General features: G+C 41.7%; 3 protein-coding genes across 9 annotated transcripts in view; 2 read left to right on the top strand and 1 right to left on the bottom strand.

Annotated features, from left to right (window-relative positions):
- The window catches only part of LOC5516516 (rho guanine nucleotide exchange factor 17), a 35,940-nt gene extending 20,996 nt beyond the window's left edge, over positions 1-14,944 (bottom strand). The window contains exons 1-3 of one of the 5 annotated variants that reach the window (XM_048733792.1): positions 14,813-14,944; positions 5,062-8,233; positions 866-2,022 (exon numbers count right to left, since the gene is read on the bottom strand). In XM_048733792.1, coding sequence (XP_048589749.1) covers positions 866-2,022; positions 5,062-7,969 — 4,065 coding nt within the window. In that variant the 5' untranslated portion in view covers positions 7,970-8,233; positions 14,813-14,944. Of the gene's footprint in view, positions 1-865; positions 2,023-4,192; positions 4,248-4,405; positions 5,029-5,061; positions 9,022-14,812 lie in introns of those variants that run through there. The other 4 variants (XM_048733795.1, XM_048733793.1, XM_048733791.1 and 1 more) reach the window with 4 other exon arrangements.
- Positions 233-21,487, top strand: LOC116620705. 3 transcript variants are annotated; one of them, XR_007314035.1, is made up of 5 exons: positions 233-339; positions 12,900-16,356; positions 18,590-18,661; positions 19,951-20,277; positions 20,842-21,487. XR_007314035.1 is itself a non-coding variant. In XM_032386352.2 (4 exons), exons 1-4 carry the CDS (start codon positions 16,785-16,787, stop codon positions 20,972-20,974), a joined length of 654 nt encoding a protein of 217 aa, XP_032242243.1. In that variant the 5' UTR covers positions 16,529-16,784; the 3' UTR covers positions 20,975-21,487. The 3 variants fall into 3 exon arrangements, 2 of the variants coding, with proteins under 2 accessions (XP_032242243.1, XP_032242244.1); XM_032386352.2 differs by lacking the exons at positions 233-339; positions 12,900-16,356 and adding an exon at positions 16,529-16,937 and having other exon boundaries at positions 19,951-20,246; XM_032386353.2 differs by lacking the exons at positions 233-339; positions 12,900-16,356 and adding an exon at positions 16,583-16,937.
- Positions 21,488-21,672: 185 nt separating this feature from the next.
- LOC125573133 (metacaspase-1-like) lies at positions 21,673-22,974 on the top strand. The gene is made up of 4 exons (XM_048733483.1): positions 21,673-21,690; positions 21,840-22,087; positions 22,133-22,330; positions 22,854-22,974. Exons 1-4 carry the CDS (start codon positions 21,673-21,675, stop codon positions 22,972-22,974), a joined length of 585 nt encoding a protein of 194 aa, XP_048589440.1.
- The last annotated feature ends 269 nt before the right edge of the window (positions 22,975-23,243 follow it).

The raw sequence follows: 23,243 nt of genomic DNA, 5'->3' as shown, positions 1-23,243 counted from the left end.
CAAACTCGGCGATAATTATCGATTAAAACGATAACTTGACGGCTTCATATAGCCGCAAACTTATGGCGATGATTTAACAGCGCAACTATTACGAGCCTAATTACCCGCCCAGACTTGGTCATTACGCCCCTAATTTACTAAAAACTTGTGTTATGTAGCTTTTTTCACTAATTGGTTTTCCCGAAGGAGTATTTTAATTTTGAGTATGTGGGCTTCCTGTGTAAGTAGTTCTGCAGAAAACTAGGCCGGAGTGGCGGCCATGTTTACAAATGGGAATGAATGAAAGCAGAGAATGAATGAGTTGGCACGTTGAAGAGAAGAAACCAGGACTGCTAACAGGTAAATAAATAAGTTTAGTCTAGCAAAAGGTAATGTTTACTCAGTTCTAGGTAGTGAAATAATTAGTTGTTGTGAGCCAACAGCAAAGTAACTTTTAAGTATAACTCAGTGTGGATCCCATTTTTAGACTCGTCGAGTAGAGTTTATTGACCTATGATGTTCGTCCACCATGGCTGAATTACTGTTAGTGCAGGCGTATTTCACGTAACGGACTGATGTTTTTTCTAAACAGAAAGTAACGTGAAAAACTTTACTGATCCTCAGAAAGGGAGTGTCATCAAAAAGAGGGAACTCTGACAAAAGACATAATAATAGACAGAGGAAGCCAGAACTTTGTTTTTTAGTGATTAATCACCCTGTATAACATTCCAGGACCTCCACCTAGATAGTAGGGACATTTTACTTACGCTCTGCTTGGCTCTAGACTAGTAGGGACATTTAACTTACGCTCTGCTTGGCTTTAGACTAAAGGGACATTTAACTTACGCTCTGCTTGGCTTTAGACTAGTAGGGACATTTAACTTACGCTCTGCTTGGCTTTAGACTTGGTTGATGTGCCTGTAACTGGGGGCCTTGTCTCGTCTGTAGCAGGAATAAGTCCACTCTTTCGTTCAAGCTTTACAGGCTCCGGTAAGGGAATAGGCTTCACAGTTTCAGTAGGAGGTGTTTCATAAATAGGTTCCATAGCTGCAAGCTTTGCAAGCTTCATTTGAGTTTTTTCAGCTGAAAATTGGTTTTGATAAATCTGTTTTCTGGGTGCAGTTGGAGTCGTTGGTGCTGACTTAACTGCCCTGATATTCTTTGCATACTCCTCAGAGGATTCAAAATCATCGTCCATACTTCCCTCAATATGGAAATCATCCATGCTGCCCTCACTCTTACGTCGCACAAGTTCCATTCTCTCAACAGAAGGCATCAGAAAAGCGGATGGAGTCGATTTAGTCCTAGACACAGTCGGCCTAACGTCTAGGTGATTTTTACTTACTCTTTTTGCTAATTGGGCAGACTCTTTCATCACCTTTTCAGTTATCAGGTTTGGTGCACTATTACTGTTCCTGTAATTGTTTAACTCTGCTGCTTCGGCAATGGTTTCACACAATGGGGCACCTGCACCATTAGTCCTTCCACCCCCACTTGGGTCACTTTGAGAACGCCATCCGTCATCACTGCTACTCTTACCATTTCCAATCAATAGATTGTTATCTGTCGGTATCTCTTCACTATCTGATAATTCTCCTATGGCCTCACTAAACCCACTTGTAGATAATGAGTACTTATCATGTACATGTTTAGGCTCTGGTGACTCAATGGTGTCGCTTTGGGTTCCGTAACTTTCTACACTTTTCACATCCTGGTACAAGCCATGCTCATCGTCAATGTATGAAATTCCATCTTTCTCTTCCTCACACAGATCATAAATAGTTTCAACTTTTTTCAAACTTGAATCGTCCTCATCATTATCTTCAATATATAAGTCAGTTGTGATTTGTGGGGGAGTAGGATAGGGAGAAAGCCTTGCACTTCTGCTCTTTGTCAAGCCTTCATCAGCAATGAGTGTCATCCGTTCTTCATCTGTTACATCAGGGACTGGAGAACAGCCAATTTTCGGAGTACTACTCTCATCATCACTTTCAATTGCAACAAGAGTGTTTCTCTTGGAAGAATTCTCAATCATGTCCAAATCTACAAATAAAAGATAGCATTCAATTATTGTAAATATTATTGAAACATTTTTATGGAACAAGTAAACTTATTATAGAGTGCATTAAAGAATGTCGGTGCCAAACTACCGTAACAGCAAATTAGTTATTCCAGTTGACTGTCAACTTTATAGGGAAGACAAAGCTAAAAATAGATTCATAAAATTAAAATAAAAAAAGAGAAATATAAGAATAGTCGAAATAACTACAGACGTTATATCATTAATTCTGTCAATGTTCAAGTAACCTCTAGAGGTGTTGGAATTGTGTCTGGAAATATAGTAATATTCATAGCAATAGCAATAGTAATATTCATAGCAATAACCATAGCAATAGTAATAGCGATAGTACTAACAGTAATAACAATTATAATAACACAAATACAGTACTAATAATAATAGTAATAATAGTAATATTTTTCAAATGATAATATAAATAATATTTTTCAAATGATAATATAAATAAAGCATTTTTTTTTAAATACAGTAATAATGATAATGCAAAGGAGTATAGAGTAAAAAAAAGTATACTGTTATAATGATATAATAAGATTGATGTGCATACAGCTATCTTGAATAATATACAGTACACAAAGTGTAGCAAAGCATAGAGTGAAATTATTTGTTATTGTTTTTTTGTCATTATTGTTGATGTAACGTTTACTATATTACAGTACATATATTTTACCAAGTATGATTTATAAAACCATGGAATCCATGTATCCACATGGTACTCGGATTATTGAAATGAGATTGATGGCACTCGTGGCTTTCATTACTGTACAATCCATGGGTAATGATTTTTTTTTAAATTATAACAAAACCAAGATGTTCTAATAACTAAAAAAAAAAAACTTTAAAACCCAGGACACTTTATGGCATAATCAGAAAGGATGGCATCCCCTGAAATTAAAGAAAAAGCATAAAATTTATAGTTTGATTCTTTGTAATGAAAATGATTTTATTTATACTTATACAAAATACTGTAAATAAAAATGGGAAAATTAATGGTAAGGTGCAAATGCTCTCTGTAATTCTGCATAAATACAGTAGACAAATACAATATTTATCTTATTGACATGGTACAGTTTGCTTGTTCAATACAAGCATTGTAGTGTTGTCTGACAATGCCTGTCATAGGGACCTCTGATGGCCTCCTTATATTTCTGAGTTTCATGCATTGGAACTAAGGGTAATTCCTAAAGCAATAATAAATGATGTTAAATATCGGACAATGAACTAGATATACTTGAATTCCCTCAAGCAAATCAGATGATCTGTGAGCTATATATTGAATCGGGTTGCCTCTAAGATAATAGCCACCTGCTGTTCACAAGGGAAAGAATAAATAAGATCTCTTATATTCAAGTTCTCTCAGCAATCTCTAGAGGAAGGTCAATCATATTTGGTACTATTTTATGCACAATAGCTCAGTGCATTTAGAACCAAACAGCCTGGGGGCCACTTAATTGCACACAGTGAACAACAAAACATGAGTAAAATTGTGGTTTGAATATATTTCAGTTGCTTTTGAGGTAAAATCATAATGAAACTGTGTAACAAGAATAAAATACAGATTGGGAGATTCATTTTAGCCTTATTAATCAGGGAATTATCCATGTAATACATATAGGATGAACAAGGATTTTTTGAAACTTAATACAAAAATCCCACATTGTAGGCTTTAAAAGCAAATATGGCCTATCACTTGTCATCTAAGGTTTTATGCTAAATTCCCATAAGCCCCTTAATACAGGCACACTGTTTATAATAAACATTTTCTTGTAAATAGAATATTTAACAATATGATTGTTCATGAAATTAAACATGTCAATATATTCCTAAAAAATCACATTGTCAATGTTACTTCAAAACACCTAAGCTGATGTATTATTTTCAACGTTTACACTGAAAATAAATAATTTGCTGATAAATTAAAACAATCAATCTAATCATATTTGTGATTCTATTCTCAAATGGATTTTCAATCAAACAAAGCACAAGATACCCTAGCAAAGAGATGAATCTGATGATACTAAAAACAGAACGAGTAGAAAGATGTTTAGTATGTCTGATAAGTATGTTGGGAAGCTGATACCATCAAAACCTATCCTATGTTGATGACATTTGAATTTCAACCAAATTCAAACGTACCTTTTCTTCAAGTTGTCTCATTTTATACCAATGACTATAGTTAAACCTCTCAAGGCTAGAATAGAAATGGAAATTTTGAGGTATAAAAATTAGCTGCTTTGGATTGGATAATCTGATATACTGACATTCAGTATTTCCTTTGTTATTAAAAAAAAATATCTTAGACAATGCATCGCTCAATTCATAACAGACATAATCCTGAGATTGCCCTACCTACACCAGGAACTTTTGCAGCTCACATGCTAGGCCAGTTGAAAAAAAAACACCAAATTCCCATTCAAATGAACAGTCTATGCCATGATCACATTTGCTATGCCTTTACATTATGTATTATGCAAAAAGATTTCATATAATCAGTGGGTTATTTATAACTTGATTGTAAGATATCAACTCGCTATCACATTTTGGGGCATAACTTGGACTCTGGTATGATCGGTATTGAGCAACAGATCATACTCTTTTAGAGAGTTCATTTGATAGAGAATTTACTGTGTGTCATGCAATATTTTTTACCAGTAACAGAAATTTTGGAAGCCCTTGATTGTATTGTAAGGAGGGATGGTATAGTAATCCCACAATTGTTCTCTTTTAAATTGAGATGTTTTTTTTTTGGTATTTTTTTTATGAAAACAAAAATGTATTGCACAAAGGATTAAAATTGCTTGATAGATTTGCTTAGAAAGATACTAGATGTTTTTAACACAAATACCCCTAACACATTTTATTGTCACTTGATAGGCATATAAGAAATTCCTTTACCAGAATCTGAGAATTTGACAAATCGTAAACTTCAAAGATCAGGTTTTGATCCACCATTCAATGGATATTAAAATGTTTAACTTTTTATTTTTAATATAAATTGATCTTACCCTCTTCTGTAGACCCTCCTATGCATTTCTCATCCATGGAATCCTGTCCCATTGTTTCCTCCCTTGCTTTCTGCACAACCATCCCTTCACTCACATCATCATCATCAATGTCATCATTGCCCTCCTCCTCTTCCTCGGTTGATTTAGTTTCATCAGCATAGAATATTGTTGGGATTTTGGGTCTAGATATCTTCTTCTTTCTTTTTTTCACTGGTTCCCCAGAACCGTCAACCCCTTTAGATTCGCAAGGACTATCACCATTGCCATCATCGAAGGATATCAAGTCCCCCTCCTGCTCCTCAAGTAATTCCAAACTATTTTCCTGGTCAGAATTGCTATATGACTTTACAATTTCTTTAGGAGATATAAAATTATCAAGAGAACCTTCTTTAGACTTCCTGTTCTTTTTTGAATGTTTGGAACTAGACTTTGATTTGTGAGAATGATTATCTGAATCCAAATCTGGCATCATGATAGGTTCATATTGTGAATCATCATCAAAAGAACGGAACAGTGCAAAATCTCCAACATTTTGTTGTGCCCTCACATATGATGCTCGCCTCAGGGGGGACACCTCAGCGCCCGTGTCCTTTCTCCCCTCTTTTGAGGTCTTCCTTGCCTGAAAGCCGTTGCGTTTATTGGAGGTCTCACCACCCTCACTGTTGCTATATAGAGTATTTTCCATTTCTTCCTGCTCGTTCACGATCGACAAAGGTCTGTTAAAGCTGTATGGTGATGTGAGAGACTGTGGCGGTTCTGGGTAGGCCCTTCGAGGTGGGTAGCTTTGCGAAACCCAAACATCATCGTCATCACTTTGCTCCGATGCAGACCCTGGTATTACAACTGTTGGGGTGGGTTCACCAAGGGTAGCATGCCCAGTATCCCGACCACCCAAACCCTCCTCTCCTTTCATAAAACTACTCTCCATAGCCTCCCTCCCCATACCATACGTCCTGGTTGAGAACACCTCGTCCTCGAGACTACCTACTGCATGAGTCTGGAAGGAACTGTCGGCAGATGAACTAGAGATGTTGGTTGCCGGGGGGATGGTAGGGATGGGGGATATAGACGTTCTACTTGCTTGCTGGTCTGTAAAGTGCGTGATGTCCTGGTCTGAGGAGTATCTGTCCTCAGCACACCGGTACTGAGGGGTACTCGCGGTGCTGTCTGCATCACTTGTGTAAGGACTAGAGGTATCCTTAGACGAACTCCTCTTCATTCGGAACCTCTTATTCCTGAGAGTGAACGGCCTGCCCTTGCTGGGTACGGAGCTCCCTCGCTCAGACCCATGTTCCTTATCCAGACTAGCCCCTGACCCTGTGTTATCTGAATTGATTGATCTTTCCATGATTCTGTCACGAGTTCTCTCCTCAGTCGAGGCTCGCCTCCGTGGCTGGTTCTCTTTGTTGTCCTTATTAAAACTCGTATAAACCGCCGAAAACGACTGGATTTGAATTTTCTTTGCCAAGGTAGCCCCTCTTGGAGTAAGAGAAGGCGATTGCGTCCGCGAACTACCTTTATTGCCTTCAGTAGAACTGACAGAAGTTAAACTACTTGACCTGAATTGGCTGCCAGCTTTTGCTCCGGTAGTCGTACTCCCCAATACATACGTTTGCCCTTTCGCTGATTGCTCACTGGATTTCGCGGCTAATGCTTGAATTCCTTCGTCATCCCGTTTCCGAAAGCGCCGATCATGTCGACGCAGGGTATCCGACTCTCCCTCGCTTGTGTTGTCATCTCTCTCCCTCGCTCCGATCGATTTCCCCGAGACTTTGCGTTTTACGCGTTTTCTGCGCTTCGAGGAACTCGTATTAGTCCGTGAGAGATCCGCCGACGAAGACATACTAGCGTCACTTTGCGAGCTGCTGAATCCATCGCTTGCCGATTCCGTATATGTGCTTGGCGGCCCAGAACGGCAAGTCGAGGAGTAATGCTTGTAATTCGTGTGTCGAGTGCACTGCTCCTGAGATTCGTAGTCGTAGAGTGCAGCGCTCGATTCACCAACATCTGTGTTCGTGTTTTCGCTCTGCTGAGCTCGGCTGCGAGCGCTTCGCCCTACTAGGCCGTCCATTTGCGATTGATCAACACCGACTTGGTGGAAATCACTCCGCTGCTTCTCATTTCTGCTTCTCAGTTTGCCATAAGGATTGGAGCGATCCGCTTTACTGGGAAAGCAGTCCGCAGTCGCACTAGCAGGGCTCACATTCCACGGGTTCAATCCCGATTGCCCTATGACACGCAATTCGTCTGTCTGTTTACCCGTTGTCTCTTCCGAACTCGGCTTACTCGAGGTGCTTTTGAAATCTGTCACTACGCTTCGCACGTTCTTTGCCGAGCTCGACGCCTTAGTGAAATTCTGCTGAAAGCTTGTTATACTAGCTACAGGGGTTGTGTTATAGATGGTACGTTCGACTCGCTGAGTCGATTGTTCGTTTGCTGCTAGTTTAGGTATCCCCGGTATGTGGTTCGAGCCGGCGAGAGTACCTCGCTCGCTCTCCATCATTAACGAGCTTCTACACCAGGGTCGCACGCTTTTTGCCTGCGTATTACAAGAGACAACATTTTTCTGCGAGGGTTTGATATTTTTAGGACCTCCAATATAGTGGATGGCGGTGGAAACGTGTTCGGTTGTTATGTTATTATTAGAGGGCTCTTCACTACACCACGAACTAGCAACATGGCTTCGCGGTTTCGAGATCTTTAAGCCTTTGTGAATTGATTTGCCATGGGTTGTTGTTTGTGTACTGGAGCGAGAATCGCTCGGTTGAATATCTATTCCTGCGGTTGTCTGCACTCTAGTTTCGCGAACCTCGAGTCTCGTCTCTGTTTTGGAGCGCGCTTGCTTTGTACTTCTTGTGTTATACCCAACAGCCTTAGTGTCAAACTGAGAAATGTGAATGGACGACATGATATAGCGGAATTCCCTTGAGCCTTGCAATCAATCCCGAATCGCATTTAAACTCGCTTAGCTGCCCATGACCTCTTGTGATGTTGATCGGAACTCAACTCCAAATCTGTCTTCACCAGCGCAGCGTTCGAATTCCGGAACATGAGCTGTGTTACGAAGCCTTGACTGCTATGAAAGACTCGCAGCGAGCCGTTTTATAATATTGCCCTTCGTCGCACAAGTGGATGAACTCACAAGTCCGTGGGCATCGGTGCAGAAACCTTCCTAAGTAGAGAAATAAAACAGTGAACCTGAGGCCGGCCGTCCAATCACTAGTTCTTAGTCTAGTATAGCGTGCTATATTTAGAGAGCTTCATAGTAATATGACACTTTGACGCCGTGATTGACTGGAGAATCTACTCTGTGGAATGCTATTCACCACTGATGATTTTTTTCTCGCTCACAGCTGGACGCAGAATTAAGCTATAATGTCAACACAATAATTCTACGGTTGCTTTAGCGCTAAGAAAACCGAGTATTTACCTACAATGCTATGCTAATGGTTGATTCATTCAAGGTGAGCGATATCGCGCGCGCTGTTGTCAGGCGACACAACTAAGACCTTATTCTTGACTATCCTTGACTTCTCAACAAGGTCTCTTTACCAGGGACATTCAAACGTCGGAATGTCAAACCACGAATAATTCAGTTCAACGAGGGCGCCAATATTTGTCGCGAGGGACTACTCAATGGCGTTTTAAACGCGATGTGTGCGATGCTGTACAGTCTGAAAATTAATTGTAACTAAGCAAGCAAGTTGAGGCCTAGCCCGAGGCATTCATGCGCTCTGCCCCGATTGGTTTATTCTTTCTCTGGTCACCTAATTAACAAGATATTATTTACCAATCAAAGATAATTGTGAGGGGTCGGACGATACTTAGACCACTTCACGTCACAATATCACATGTATGAGGGATAAATGGGCGCCAAGGGTGTAATGCATTGGACGCGGCGCCCGGGCCATCGCGATATGCTGACATGCGCCGTCTGTGAAATGCGATGCTAATGTATGCTAATTGCTATGTAATAAACTTCCTCGTTTGTCTTGTCTTCAATTGTGCCTTTATTTGGTTTGTGATGTATTGTTGGAGTTTGCTAGGAAAAAAGCACCTAGTGCTTGTGGTGCGGCGAAGGATTACAAGTCTTATTGGAAACTGCATGTCGGCTCTTTCGGGGATATTCAGAATGTTTTGTTTTAGAATAATGGGAATCCTGTGACGCGCGTGTTCGAGGTGGGCTGGGGCGAGAGCAAAACATTTCCGAATAATGTGTTTTTTGTAAATACTAATTTGCATGAAGCACTATTTCGTGAACACGTTCGAAAGAGTCCAACTTACACGATCACTGCCTCCGCGGCAATCTCAATCTCAATCTCAATCTCAATCTCAATCTTAATCACGGAGTAAAATTAAGAAAAGGGTCGTTTTCCTATAATTGATTTATCAACCTCACCACCACCATCACCATCCTCCACTTCATCGCCACCCCTACCCCTTTCACATCAGATCCATTTTAACCGCGATTTCAATACTTTTTTCACTCTTCATTCTATTTACTGTGTGGTGCAAAACTAAGATTTAAAATTTAATCTTTCTCTTGAGACGGTACTATTTTGTGTTAATTTGAAAAGACCGCAATTAAGACTTTTCGGGTAAAATCCACAGGAGCCGTTTGACCAAAACTTGAGGTACATCCACTAATTACTTTAACGTTTTATGATCATTAATAGACCAAAAAGGCAAAAGGTTTTCCTATATTTTGTCTTCTATTATTTGTGTTATGTTTATAGCCATGCAAGTCTTAACTTTGTTTTATGCTATATTAAAATTCATTTAAGAAAAAAAACTCGCGTAGGGACTTAAAGAGACCCTGTCAGCCAGACATTTGTTATTGACAATTTAGGAAAAGAAATCTCTAATAACCACCTGAAAATAATGCCTTATTATTAAATAATGCTTTATTTACCGAATAATATTAAATAATTTCCCCAGTTCTGCCGATGGAAATGAACGCTTTCTCGCACCTTGGTGCGAATGGCAGAGACTGTTTTGAACAAGTGGCCATTTAATTGAGGGTGGCTTTAAAGAGGTTTTACTGTAATAACGCGTTCATTCCTTGAGGACTGCGAGTAACGGTACGGGCGAGTATTCTAGGAGGCAATTGAGCACATATGGACCCTCTAAAAGCATGGATGACCTTAAAACGGTAATGGTAATCAATAAACAACTTATCAGTTCACTCCGAGACGCCGCAATAATCAGGACCCTAAGGACACAGAAAAACACGTGATCATATGCGCCAAGTGTTAGGCTATCGATATCCTACCTTGAAGGTAACAGTGGTAGATTCCGGGAACTGTTAATGCTTTTCCCGCCTTTTTCGTGATAGTATCAATAGGAATGAGTGCAAACTGCGATCGCGTGCCACGGTCTGATGGTGCGTGCGAGCGCAAATCTAATAAAACCTTCCATTCAGAGCCAGGAAGTGTGCCCAAATGTGGCATCGATATACAATATGACACATGCATTGAGTGAATCTTCTAGTGGGTTATTAATAGCGGCCTCATTTTATTAGTCTGACCCCTGTCCTCTGTGGCGACTGCTACCCGCCAGATATATAACAGGTGACGGATAGACATTCCCGAGACATGGAAGGTTTGGCAGGCAAGTCAACTCGGCGCCAGCCGCTTTCAGTTTCGGCCTACCTGTGCACACGGTCTAGAAATTTCCCGAAGGTAGCTACCGAAATCACTAACGTTAAAATAACTGATATGGTGTTAAGACAGTCATCAGGAATATCAGTGAGTTTCGTTCCCATAAATAAAGTGCTGGTACGGACCAGACTCAAGAATCACCGCTAATTTGCACTAGCCACCGCGCCACCGTCACAATCACGTGACTTTACACTATCACGTGACTTAACACTAATCACCGCGTCACAATCACCTGACTTAACACTGATCACCGCGTCACAATCGTGTAACTTAACACTGATCATCGCGTCACAATCATGTGACTTTATACTAAGCACGCGTCACAGTCACGTGACTTAACACTTATCACTCGCGTCACAATCACGTGACTTAAGCACTAATCACTTGCGTCACAATCACGCGACTTTACACTAATCACCGCGTCACAATCACGTGACTTAAGCACTAATCACTCGCGTCACAATCACGCAACTTTACAGTAATCACCGCGTCACAATCACGCGACTTAATCACCGCGTCATAATCACGCGAATTTATCACCGCGTCACAATCACGCGACTTAATCACCGCGTCACAATCACGCGACTTAATCACCGCGTCACAATCACGTGACTTAACACTGATCACCGCTTCACAATCACGAGAGTTCACACTAATCACCGCGTCACAATCAGGTGACTTTATCCCCGCGTCACAATCACGTGACTTAATCACCGCGTCACAATCACGTGACTTTATCCCCGCGTCACAATCACGTGACTTTATCCCCGCGTCACAATCATGTGACGTTTCACTGATCACCGCGTCAAAATCACGTGACTTTATCACCGCGTCACAATCACGTTTCCAAATGATAGGCAAGTTTTCTGGTTTTCTGCTGATCACACATCCACAAGCATGGTGTACTCGTTATTTGTAAGGCTTGAATGTTTAGGCAATCTCCATACTGAAAGATGTAGATCACTTATGAATCCTTGGTGCATAAAGAAATCAAGCAACAAGCAAACTATTATTTACCTGTGCGCTGCCCAAGTAAATGTCCCGATGCTTTTGCCAAAACAATCAAAATATGCTCATTACTCGATTTTTTTAAAAACTTAAATGCTCCACTGTCGCACAAACCCCCTGGTGCTTGCATGCTTGGAAGTGCTCCGAACCATTCCGGGGTCCTACCATTCCGTGGTCCTACCATTCCGGGGTCCTACCATTCCGTGGTCCTACCGTCCTTGTGTCCCCTGTGTCTACGGACCTGACAATCACAAACTTTGGTGTGAATATGGAGTCATCGGGTTTACACAGTAGGAAGTCTTCGTTACCTTCTATGCATTGGTTTTCAGACTTATTGTGTCTTTATCCCCAAACGATGATATGATTAATCACCGTTAACACACATTTAATCGTATTACTTACCGTTCCCGCGATAACACCACGTGCACAAGGTGCTGGATTTGTCACGTACACTCCAAGGCGGGGTGATGAGACGTGACGCGCACACGACCCAAACCCGAGACATGTCGCTAATGCACTTTGTAAACACCAAGGAAGTCGTGCTCTTGAACTAGAATGTTTGAATAGATGCACTAACTCCTGAGCGAGCTTTAAAAAGAACGAAAAATATGGAAAGTCGAATACATAACCATTTGGTGCATTCAGCGCACAGTATACTGTAACAGCGATTTAGTTATCGGGAAGTCATAAAATTTTCGACGGGCTCGCAAATGATCCCCTGAAATTGCACACAATTGATTTGATTTTTGGCTTTTTTCTGGTGCTTACAAGTGCTTGCAAAGGAATATTTCTGATATTTGGTGGCCTATAGCCTGTTTCTCATTGTAAGTCCAATCAGAACATCAAAAAAAAAAATAAAGCGGTCTTACTTTTCGCTTAAAAAAAGTGATTTCTAATAAAAACTTTCACCCCAATCTATTGGGAACATCTTAGCCTACTTGTAGGCTTTGATAGTTTTCCGGAACGAAAACCCCGAAAACACGAAGTTCGCAACATCTTTAACTGGTTAGTTAAAAAAAGACCATTTGATATCTGTCGGATATTTTTTGCTAGAATATCTTTTTGCTAGAATGCTAGAATATTTTTTTTTGCAGCGATTGCTCGATATATTTACTCTCTCATATTTTACCGAGCCTTAAGCCAATGTTTGCCTGCTTAATTGTTTTCTAGAGATTTGCTTTTGGAATTTGTTATCGCTCGGCGTCTGTGAGACATCAGAGACCAGCAACGAAGACGGGAACGTGGACGATGACGGCAGAAAACAATGGAATTTGATTCAGGATTTAATAGCAGCATGTGAAAATGCGTTCTCTCTGATAAAATTCAGCCGTTTATCCCACCAAACCACGACGTGAAAATTCCCAATTTCACGGTCAATTGAGGACGCGGACGTTTGCATGTAAACTCCTACGCTCGCTCCAGTAGAACTGATGTCCTTAGTATATTTCTACCTGTCTCTGGCTATATTGTTTAGCTAATTTTATTGCAGTTAAACTGGAGTAGATTTTTCAACGCGAGAAGGCACCTTTTTCGATTTCGTTGTCCTTGCCGTCGCCATCAAATGGTCAGGTGAGGTGCAAAGCTTAACCAGATCAACAGATCAACAAAAAGCAATTTTCATCAGTTCGCACCTTTATATCAGTATTGGTACAAGTACAGCTATATCCATGCCTACTGATTTCATTATTAATGTATGTATTTTTTATTTCCTTTTTTTTTTTTCAATAATTAATGTATTTTTCTTTGTGTAAACAAGTGTACATGACCGAAACCAAAACAATGTTATTCGGACGTGGTATTGATGAATGACGTTAAACCTATCCATTTTGAATGAGTGTTTTAAAAACTAAACAAAACGTATCAGAATGTGAGTAATTTTATGTATACATAAGCGTATGCATGCACAGTAGAATTCTGATAACTCGAAGCCTCGGTTACTCGAATCTACTCGGGAACACGACATTAGTTTTCGTATCAGTACGTTTGCTTTTTATTATGTATAAAAACAATTTTCACATGTTCTTGCCTTGAAAATTTTACGATGTACATTTGAACACCACCCGGTTCAATACTACCGGTATACAGCACCCCAGTCCATACTACCGATATACAGCACTCAGTCCGTACTACCAGTATACAGCACCCCGGTCCATACTACCGATATACAGCACCCCGGTCCATACTACCGATATACAGCACCCCGGTCCATACTACCAGTATACAGCACCCCGGTCCATACTACCAGTATACAGCACCCCGGTCCATACTACCAGTATACAGCACCCCGGTCCATACTACCAGTATACAACACCCCAGTCCATACTACCGATATACAGCACTCAGTCCGTACTACCAGTATAAAGCACCCCGGTCCATACTACCGATATACAGCACCCCGGTCCATACTACGAGTATACAGCACCCCGGTCCATACTACCAGTATACAGCACCCCGGTCCATACTACCAGTATACAGCACCCCGTTCCATACTACCGGTATACAGCATCCCGGTCCATACCGGTATACACACCCAGTCCATACTAGTGGTATACTGCACCCCGGTCCATACTACCAGTATACAGCTCCCCGGTCCATACAACCCGTATACACCAACTCCCTACATACCAGTGCAGCCCGGTCCATACTGGCGTATCCATTACAGACCTCCGGTCCATTATATTGGTCTACGGACCAATGTCATGAACCGTATAACTGGATTATTACAATTAATACTAGCTGCACGCTTGGGGCAGATTACATTATTTAGCGTAGCGCACCGATATCTCACTTGAATCTAGCAATGGAATGATAGATCTTCTACACCTGTAAACAAGCTTATGTTTGCGATAACCACATCCCTAATAAAGTCTGAATGCATCCGAACCCTTATCGCCTCTTGAACCGCTATCTCCTACTCACATTAGCACATCATCAAGTGAATCCGACATTTCTCGATGCATGAAACCGCTGGGGTTGATAGCATGATAATTGGTATCTAAACGCTGGCCACGTAAGAGTATGTCGCAGGGTTTCTATTCAGGCAATAAAAGATGATAAAAAACGAAACATCAGTTTGATCCTACCTTAGGATCTCGACAAGATGGTTTGATATGTAGTGTAGTTAGCTGGATCTTCACGCATCCCTCGGTGACTAAAGGTTTACACGAACACGTTGACTTTTTTAAGGTTTAGACCGGCTCAGATCCATCCACTGACCAGTGAAGGGACTCGCTGTGATCGATCGACTTTTAGTTCTTTTTATGGAATCCTGGGTCCCTCTGTTGAGAGATGTATAATTCTGATTTTTATCGAGATTTTCACTGCCGCAGGGCACCAATGAGGGGTCCCACTACTTCGGGATATGCGAATGACTGAACACACGACAGCCAATCAGAGTCGACTATATCCCAACAGACCATTAATTAACTCAAGTAACCCTTCTTCCTGCTCTGTTCGGACCGGATATTTTTAAGCACATCTAGCTTGTACAACCTCCTAGCTGTACTTTATTCCGAATAATAAAATTGTCCAGGGCGTGTAGTTAGAAAGCTATGTTGTTAAAGATTGTAGCGGCCACCTCAAAGTTGTTCGAGTAGATTTATCAAGATCTCTTTAGACGGCTCTTTCAGGCAAGGTTGCGACCAATCTAAACGTTTTGTTTGCTGACAATCACTATTTACCTGTCACGACTTTTGACAATGGCGCCTCTTTTGAGCGAAGTTTATGCACTAGGAAAAGTTAATAAGGTCGCTAAGTGGTTTAGTAAATCCTGCTAATTTTGTCGGTAAATTAACGAGATTATTTTACTTCTGACGACGGTTGTAAAGCTGCACTCGACATTAAAGTTTTATAGTTGTCATGGTGACACGTTAGATATAAAGTTGGTTCTTCGCTAGGGGAGTCCAAATATTCCACAAACCTTGAAATAAGGTTTAAAAGAATCTTTGCTAGCCGCCATTTTGTCATCCTACCAAAATACTTAGTTGAGAAAGCACCATTTCCATCGGCTGATTAAGGGAAACTTCTGCTTTATTATAGGTTTAATTGGTAAATTAAGTATAAATCTTTATTTGTAGATGGTTATTTCGAAATTTCATCACATGAATTTTCTTCCACGGTCAAATGAAAACAACGGTATGGCTGGTTAAGGCTTTTTAATATTCATGGCTCTTCAATAGTACCGCTGACCCATTGTTTGGCTAGAGGCCTTTACTTTCCCGTAGCAGACTTACATCAAACTTTTTATACAGCCGTTTGTATTCTTTACCAAGAGAGCATATCTTATGCTCTCTTGTCCTTACTTAGTCCCCTCGCCCCTGCTACCGCTATTTTCTTCGGGCTCCCTTGTTGTAAAGGTCACACAGTCAGCCCGAAACTAAAAGCGGTTGCAAAGATAGACCACGTGACGATCGGTATGGTTTGGGCATTTAATCGTTTTTCCCTTTTATCTAAAATGGTATTGCAATAGCCTCGACTAATTGTTTTTTTTATGGCGGTACTCAATGTTGTGTGAGCGGACAATTTCGGTGCCACAGAAAGAGGAAACTTGCTCCCCAGGCAGCCACTCCATGACAGACAGACCACTTGAGTCTACGAACTGAGATATGGTGCGCCGTTTCCTAAAAAGGTATTTTCTAAAAAGGGGGTCCTGATTAAGTGCCGTACTCTAACAACTAACACATCAAGTGTGGTGTAGTGTTAGCAAATCAGCAAAACATACGACATACAGTCAGATATTTTATCATTTGTGTGTAATAATGTTTTACATTTATTTGTTTATGTATTTATAAGTAATATTTATGCAGGCGGAATAACGAAGAATTTCGCTTAAAGACAGTCAATCCTTTAGGTCTATCATCAGGGGGAGGAGCGTTGAAATCAATATTTACGGCACTAGAACCGCGTGTCGCTCAGGCCTGATAAACATTGGCGCCATCTGCACGCGTGCGCCAACCTCTCAAAACCATAATCACTTGAGCTCATGATTCAAACTCGCAGACGTGTCAATACCTAACACTGAGGCCCACAAACACAGCCTTCCGTTATCAACGTAGTATGGCCTTCAACCGTAGGCATACGCGACTCTCCGCAGTCGCACAGATTTTGCTGGGTTGCCTTTGTCTTATTTTCGGTTTGGCGGAGCAGACTCACGGACTGCCGCGCGTTTTCACGGTAGAGCTTGCCTTAGCGGTTTGGTCTGGTGTTTTGGTGAGTGCCGTGTTGTTATTTATTAATGGTTTAATAATCATGTCTTTTTGGCAAGTATAAGCACTTAATACTGTAAGTGTGGTCTGTTATTATTGCAATCATGGTAAATTTACGCCAACAAAGACCAAGAAAATATTGCAAAAGTCAGTCGTCCTCAGCAGAAATATTCCGAATCCTCGCCAGAGAATTTGTAGTGATATAATATCTAAACAACGCACGCTGTAGCCAATTTCTTGCGCTATTTTCCTCACATCAAATCAAACGCGTCGTAAACATTTCTTTTATGTACTTCAGTTACTTTTCCCCTTCTCTCTTGATTTAATAGCCGCTCCCCAATTTGCTTATAAGCGGAGATAGGATCAGGGAAATTGGTTGAAAAACATCTGCTCCTAAATTTCATGGCGCCATTAGTGATCTTTTCCCCATCTTTCGAAACTTAGTATTGGCTGCACGGCACAGCCTTCCTTTTAATAATCCTGATTATATCTTGCGTAATCTTGGTACAGCGCGCATTACTGTGAAGTCGTTAATCATACTCCTGTTGAAAATCGAGGAGAATAACGCGCAGTTTTCTGTTAAAGATTGTAGAATTCTTGTTCTTAAGTACATTAGCTTTTTACTTATGCTCGATTTTCTTTTTTTAAAGCTTTTTTACAAACCACAGGTGTGACCTGTACTCCGCGCGCAAAATACATTTATTTCGTCTGTCGGCTTTTTGCATTTATTAGTCTTTTCCATTATATTGATCTTTTTTTCGATATGGCCCGTTCACGAAAAAAAAGAATAAAGAAAAAGAATCTAAACAGACACTGAATTTTTAACCTTTGGGAAAACGACAGATTGAAACTTTTGTTTTAATCTGATAATACTCCGCAGTATAGTAAAAAATATATATGACTTCGAAACTAGCGTTCTTTATTGGCAATTATGATCTAAAACTTGAAATATATTTCACTGATAGCAAGTCGATAAAACTAACAATCGCGCACGCAATAAACATGAGAAAAGGCCCGAAGGGCTTCTAGTTTCGTAAAACGCGTGGCTTGCCATTGGCTGAATGGATTAATGCAAGTGACTTGTTTATTAATCAGAGGGCGGATGAAGTAAAAAGAATAATCACAGTTGCTTTAGCTTCGTTTCCGCTTGTTTATGTTCACTTGATCAAATAAACAAAAGAACAGGACCAACTGAAATTCATTACCAAAATATCTAGCGAAGATGCGCTTGAGTGCCGTGCGAGTGTTTTTAATAGTAAACCGGTAAATGAGAAAGGAAAGTTTAGTGTATTTTTGGAAACACGCGCAATGCTAATCTATCGTCAGCTTTAACGCCTGATCTGATACCAATATGAAAACAACAAATTTCATGCATGAAATTACTATAGCTATTATCTTTTGGTGTTTTTGAAGTAGGGTTGGATGCTCGATTGTTCCTTTTTTTTTTTTTTTTGCTTTTTAATGGCTTTTTTGACCGTCGTCTCTCCTCATAATAATATCATTCTAGCTGTAAATAGCACATCTCAACTAATATAAAAAATTAAAAATTTCTAATCACTTTGGTGGTAGAGTTGACGCTTCCGGCCTTTACTTTGCGACAGAATATCTTATAGCTTAAGAAAAGACTGCCTTTTCCATTTGTACTTTGTCTTTTAGGTATGTATGACAGGGGTGCTTGGTGTGATGGCCACCCGCCGCCAACACGAGAACACGCCAAAAATAGTACTGGTACGTCGTCCTTATACTACTCAGCGCATGTTGACAACCATTCGATGATTAACTCAGGATAGCGGTATATTCTCAGCTATTCGCATTTTAGTATGTAGGTCAACAAAAATATGAAAAATTTTAATTATTTGCGCAGGATATCTTATACTTTAACATTGTTAGCTTAAACGCATTCTAGTAGATAGATACAAAAATCTTGACAATAATTAAAGTATTCGCGCATGGAAGAAGTTTTTATTTTTTATTTTTGATATTCTTAGCTTACACGCATCTTAATATGTAAATCATAAAAATATTAACAATTCATTAAAAAGGATCGCAATCTTTAACCCCTTTTATTCTTAACTTACTCGTAAACACCCGCGTGTAAGAACCTAGAGTTTCCAAGACCAGGCAGAATAGGTTCTTATAAATCGGGGTACCTTTTGACAAATAAGGCTGTTTAGGTTCTTTTGGTTCGTATTTTTTCATGTACACCGAAGAACTATATAGAATGACTATGCTAGAAAGAATACTTGCTGACTTTTAACAATCAATGCTGAACACACACACTCATGTTTTATTTTACTACTGTACTTTATTTGACTACTGTACTGTATTGACAATGATTCAAATATCTGAACGCGGAACAAACGGAATTTGATTTGGCTACCCGGCAATTAAAATAAAACATATTTCATTTGGTATTCATGAATTTGTTTACTAGTTTATTTAGTTTATTTATTTATTAGTTTAGATTTTGCTATACGATCTAGCTTTATAAAGTCAAAATATTTGAAATGATTTGAATATTTTTCCCACTTCAAAGAAGTTTCAGGGCCGCTCATTGGAATAACATAAGGAAGATCAGCGGCGTAGGCAGGATTTTTAACAGCAGGGGGCCCAAAAGGGACTTTCAAGGAATTTTCTCCTGTGTTTTAGATAATGCCTCATACATTTACTGTATTTTTGGCTGCTTGAAGGGGGGGCGGCCCCCCTAGGCCACCCCCTGCCTACGCCCCTGAAGATCAGAGACTTTTTAGGACCAGGGATTTACTGCGGGATCGGAATAATTAACAAAATCACTGGAACATAACCGTAGCAGGCCTCGAATTATTGGGGGAGGCACGATACAGAAACAGCGGGAGGGGGCACGTGCCCCCAGTGCCCCACCCCCTGCTACGGTCCTGCTGGAATCAGCACCAGCTTTTGTTGATCTGCGATCACCTTTTATACGGGAATTTGAATTATATGGTTTCAAGGACCACGGTTTAGAACCTACATATAGTTCTGTCGTTTTCCCATTGCAGATCGCTATTTATCTTGGCTTTTCCCTCGCCGCTTTTATCCTTGCTTTCGCCTTGACTGGCTGCTACGGCTTCGCGGTACCCGATCTCCTCAACAGATCCGAATGCTCGACAAACAGTGATTATAAACCATCCGGGCACCCGGAGTACAACCTGCACCCGTCATTCCACCGCCTGGGGGCGCCAAGCGGGCCTCAGTGCAAGACGAAGCTTGCCCTGGTCGCCATCATAGTCTTCCTGGCCATGGTGGAACTTGGTGTTAGCCTGTGGGCCATAATCTGCTGCTGCAAGGCCGGCAGGTGCTTTGAACCGCTGCCCCGCTTCGATGTGGTATGGTAAAATAGTAGCTAGAGGGGAGGTGTTTTAAACCGCTGCACCGCTTCGATGTGGTATGGTTAAATAGTAGCTAGGGGGAGGGGCAAATGAAATGGATAAATTTGGAAAATGCATGATCAGGACACGACGAGCCAAGGCATCAAACTTTCTCAATCATGATTTGATAGACTTCGTTTGCTACTATAAGGCTGGTAGGTGCTTTGAACCGCTGCGCCGCTATCAGCAAGAGTGGGGTATGGTAAGGTTAAAAGGTAAATGAAAAAGGGGTGTAGCCAGTGTGCAAGCGAGCCGGGGCAAGTGTCTTAGTCGTGATTGAGTTTTAAGCACAATTAAAAGCACATATCAAGAGCGGAGCTAGAATGTTTATAGGGTGGAGGGGCGCCAGTATATGACAAAGGTAAATTCGTAAATTTTTCGCTTCCACTACACACATCTTAACCCTGAACCTAAAATGTAAGAGGAAAGAATAGACACTGATGCATCAACGGATATGTTACTTTTGAATAAAAACAATACTAAATGGATTATCAATTTGTTTCTCTTTACATGTTCACACAGGTCTTTGACAAAAGTGAAACGACCACAACCTACCGACGGGTGGACCACGAGGAGGACTTGCTTCTGGTTCGTGACGGGGAAAGCATGGTGTAGAGAATGGTTTTATACGCGAAGGAAAAGAGAGAATGCTTAGAAAAGACTTCCAAAATACCCTTGGCGCCTCTACAGAGGCTAGTCGCATCACCGGCTTGCATCGGCATTATTCGTCAAGTCTTCGGGCTTACTTCGCGCGTCTTCCGGCTCACTTTGGCCGTTCGGCGACTTTTCGAGAACCTTTTGAATCCAGGGTAATTTATGAAAGAGCTAATGGAAAATGAAGTGCACGATGACTAAAATCGCAAAACGATGGTATCTGAATAGACAAAGGACCGTGCATCGCCTGCAACAACGTCATAGGCATGACGTCATAGGCGGCATGATGCTTATAAAGAAAAGAGGGGAATCAACAGCACAGAGTGAAAAAAATGTTGACATAACAGGCATAGTCTGTTTCTTTTTCTTATTGTCTTTTTCTTATTGTTTAAAAAAGTTCTGATTTTTCTGTTCATCGTCATACATATCCTGCAATATAGCATCTCAACAGCAATCAAAATGTCTTGTCATTGACGTACATTTTTTTTTAATGAAAAGAAAGAAAATAATATTATCTGCGAACAAACATTTTCTCTGCGACCGCGATTAAAGACACGCGAAATTGTCTCCAAGTCTAAGTCCCCCGAAATATAGAAAGGGAAGGGGTTGATAGTAGTAGGGTGTTGAGGACGAAGGGGGAGGATTCCGTCTAGCCCTTAACCGCCAAAAAGCGGTCGTAGGGTTACCATACAAACTGGAATGACAAACCCCAATTGTGTATTACTGTATTTCTTTAATTTTGAAAATAAGATTAGAATTCGTAGTAAATGATTTACTTTTGTTTGCCAGTGATAGTCTAAACTCCCTCTTCCAAAAAGGTCCCATTTACTTTTTTAATCAATCACTCACTATCGATTTAACTTCAGAGTCCACCTATTGGTAGGTGTGACGGCGCATGGGGTTCACCTATTGGCAGGTGTGACGGCGCATGGGGTCCACCTATTGGCAGGTGTGACGGCGCATGGGGTCCACCTATTGGCAGGTGTGACGGCGCATGGGGTCCACCTATTGGCAGGTGTGGAGGCACATGGGGTCCACCTATTGGCATGTGTGACGGCGCATGGGGTCCACCTATTGGCAGGTGTGGCGGCGCATGGAGTCCGCCTATTGGCAGGTGTGACGGCGCATGGGGTTAACGTCAGAGTCCACCTATTGGCAGGTGTGACGGCGCATGGAGTCCACCTATTGGCAGGTGTGACGGCGCATGGGGTCCACCTATTGGCAGGTGTGACGGCGCATGGGGTCCACCTATTGGCAGGTGTGACGGCGCATGGAGTCCACCTATTGGCAGGTGTGACGGCGCATGGGGTCCACCTATTGGCAGGTGTGACGGCGCATGGAGTCCACCTATTGGCAGGTGTGGCGGCGCATGGGGTTAACGTCAGAGTCCACCTATTGGCAGGTGTGACGGCGCATGGGGTCCACCTATTGGCAGGTGTGGCGGCGCATGGGGTTAACGTCAGAGTCCACCTATTGGCAGGTGTGGCGGCGCATGGGGTTAACGTCAGAGTCCACCTATTGGCAGGTGTGGCGGCGCATGGGGTTAACGTCAGAGTCCACCTATTGGCAGGTGTGGCGGCGCATGGGGTTAACGTCAGAGTCCACCTATTGGCAGGTGTGACGACGCATGGGGTCCACCTATTGGCAGGTGACGGCGCATGGGGTTCACCTATTGGCAAGTGTGACGGCGCATGGGGTCCACCTATTGGCAGGTGTGACGGCGCATGGAGTCCACCTATTGGCAGGTGTGGCGGCGCATGGGGTTAACGTCAGAGTCCACCTATTGGCAGGTGTGACGGCGCATGGGGTTAACGTCAGAGTCCACCTATTGGCAGGTGTGACGGCGCATGGGGTTAACGTCAGAGTCCACCTATTGGCAGGTGTGACGGCGCATGGGGTCCACCTATTGGCAGGTGTGACGGCGCATGGGGTCCACCTATTGGCAGGTGTGACGGCGCATGGGGTTCACCTATTGGCAGGTGTGACAGTGCATGGGGTTAACCTATTGGCAGGTGTGACGGCGCATGGGGTTCACCTATTGGCAGGTGTGACGGCGCATGGGGTCCACTAAGGTCCGTTAAGCGTGGCATCCGACCATGTCTTTCTAGGTCTTCCCCTTTTCCTACGTCCTCCCGGCTCAAAGTTCCTGATGGAGGACACATGACTTGGAGCCTCTCAAAATAAACAAACCACCGGCAAATTATAATGCTCAATTATATAATACGATTCGCCGAACACTGGTGTTGCACTCTGGAAAATGTTCGTCTTTC

Source organism: Nematostella vectensis, chromosome 10 (genome assembly GCF_932526225.1).
Source record: "Nematostella vectensis chromosome 10, jaNemVect1.1, whole genome shotgun sequence".
Lineage (NCBI taxonomy): Eukaryota > Metazoa > Cnidaria > Anthozoa > Actiniaria > Edwardsiidae > Nematostella > Nematostella vectensis.
Note: the sequence above shows the minus strand (reverse complement) of the source record. Positions and strands in the feature narration are given on the sequence as shown.

Excerpts from the sequence above, each read along its gene's own strand:
- LOC116620705 (XM_032386352.2), top strand. The coding sequence starts at position 16,785 with ATGGCCTTCAACCGTAGGCATACGCGACTCTCCGCAGTCGCACAGATT. Across the intron at positions 16,938-18,589 it reads CGGTTTGGTCTGGTGTTTTG|GTATGTATGACAGGGGTGCT; the intron begins GTGAGTGCCGTG and ends TTTGTCTTTTAG. Across the intron at positions 18,662-19,950 it reads ACACGCCAAAAATAGTACTG|ATCGCTATTTATCTTGGCTT; the intron begins GTACGTCGTCCT and ends TTCCCATTGCAG.
- LOC125573133 (XM_048733483.1), top strand. Across the intron at positions 22,088-22,132 it reads TGGAGTCCGCCTATTGGCAG|GTGTGACGGCGCATGGAGTC; the intron begins GTGTGACGGCGC and ends ACCTATTGGCAG. Across the intron at positions 22,331-22,853 it reads TGGAGTCCACCTATTGGCAG|GTGTGACGGCGCATGGGGTC; the intron begins GTGTGGCGGCGC and ends ACCTATTGGCAG.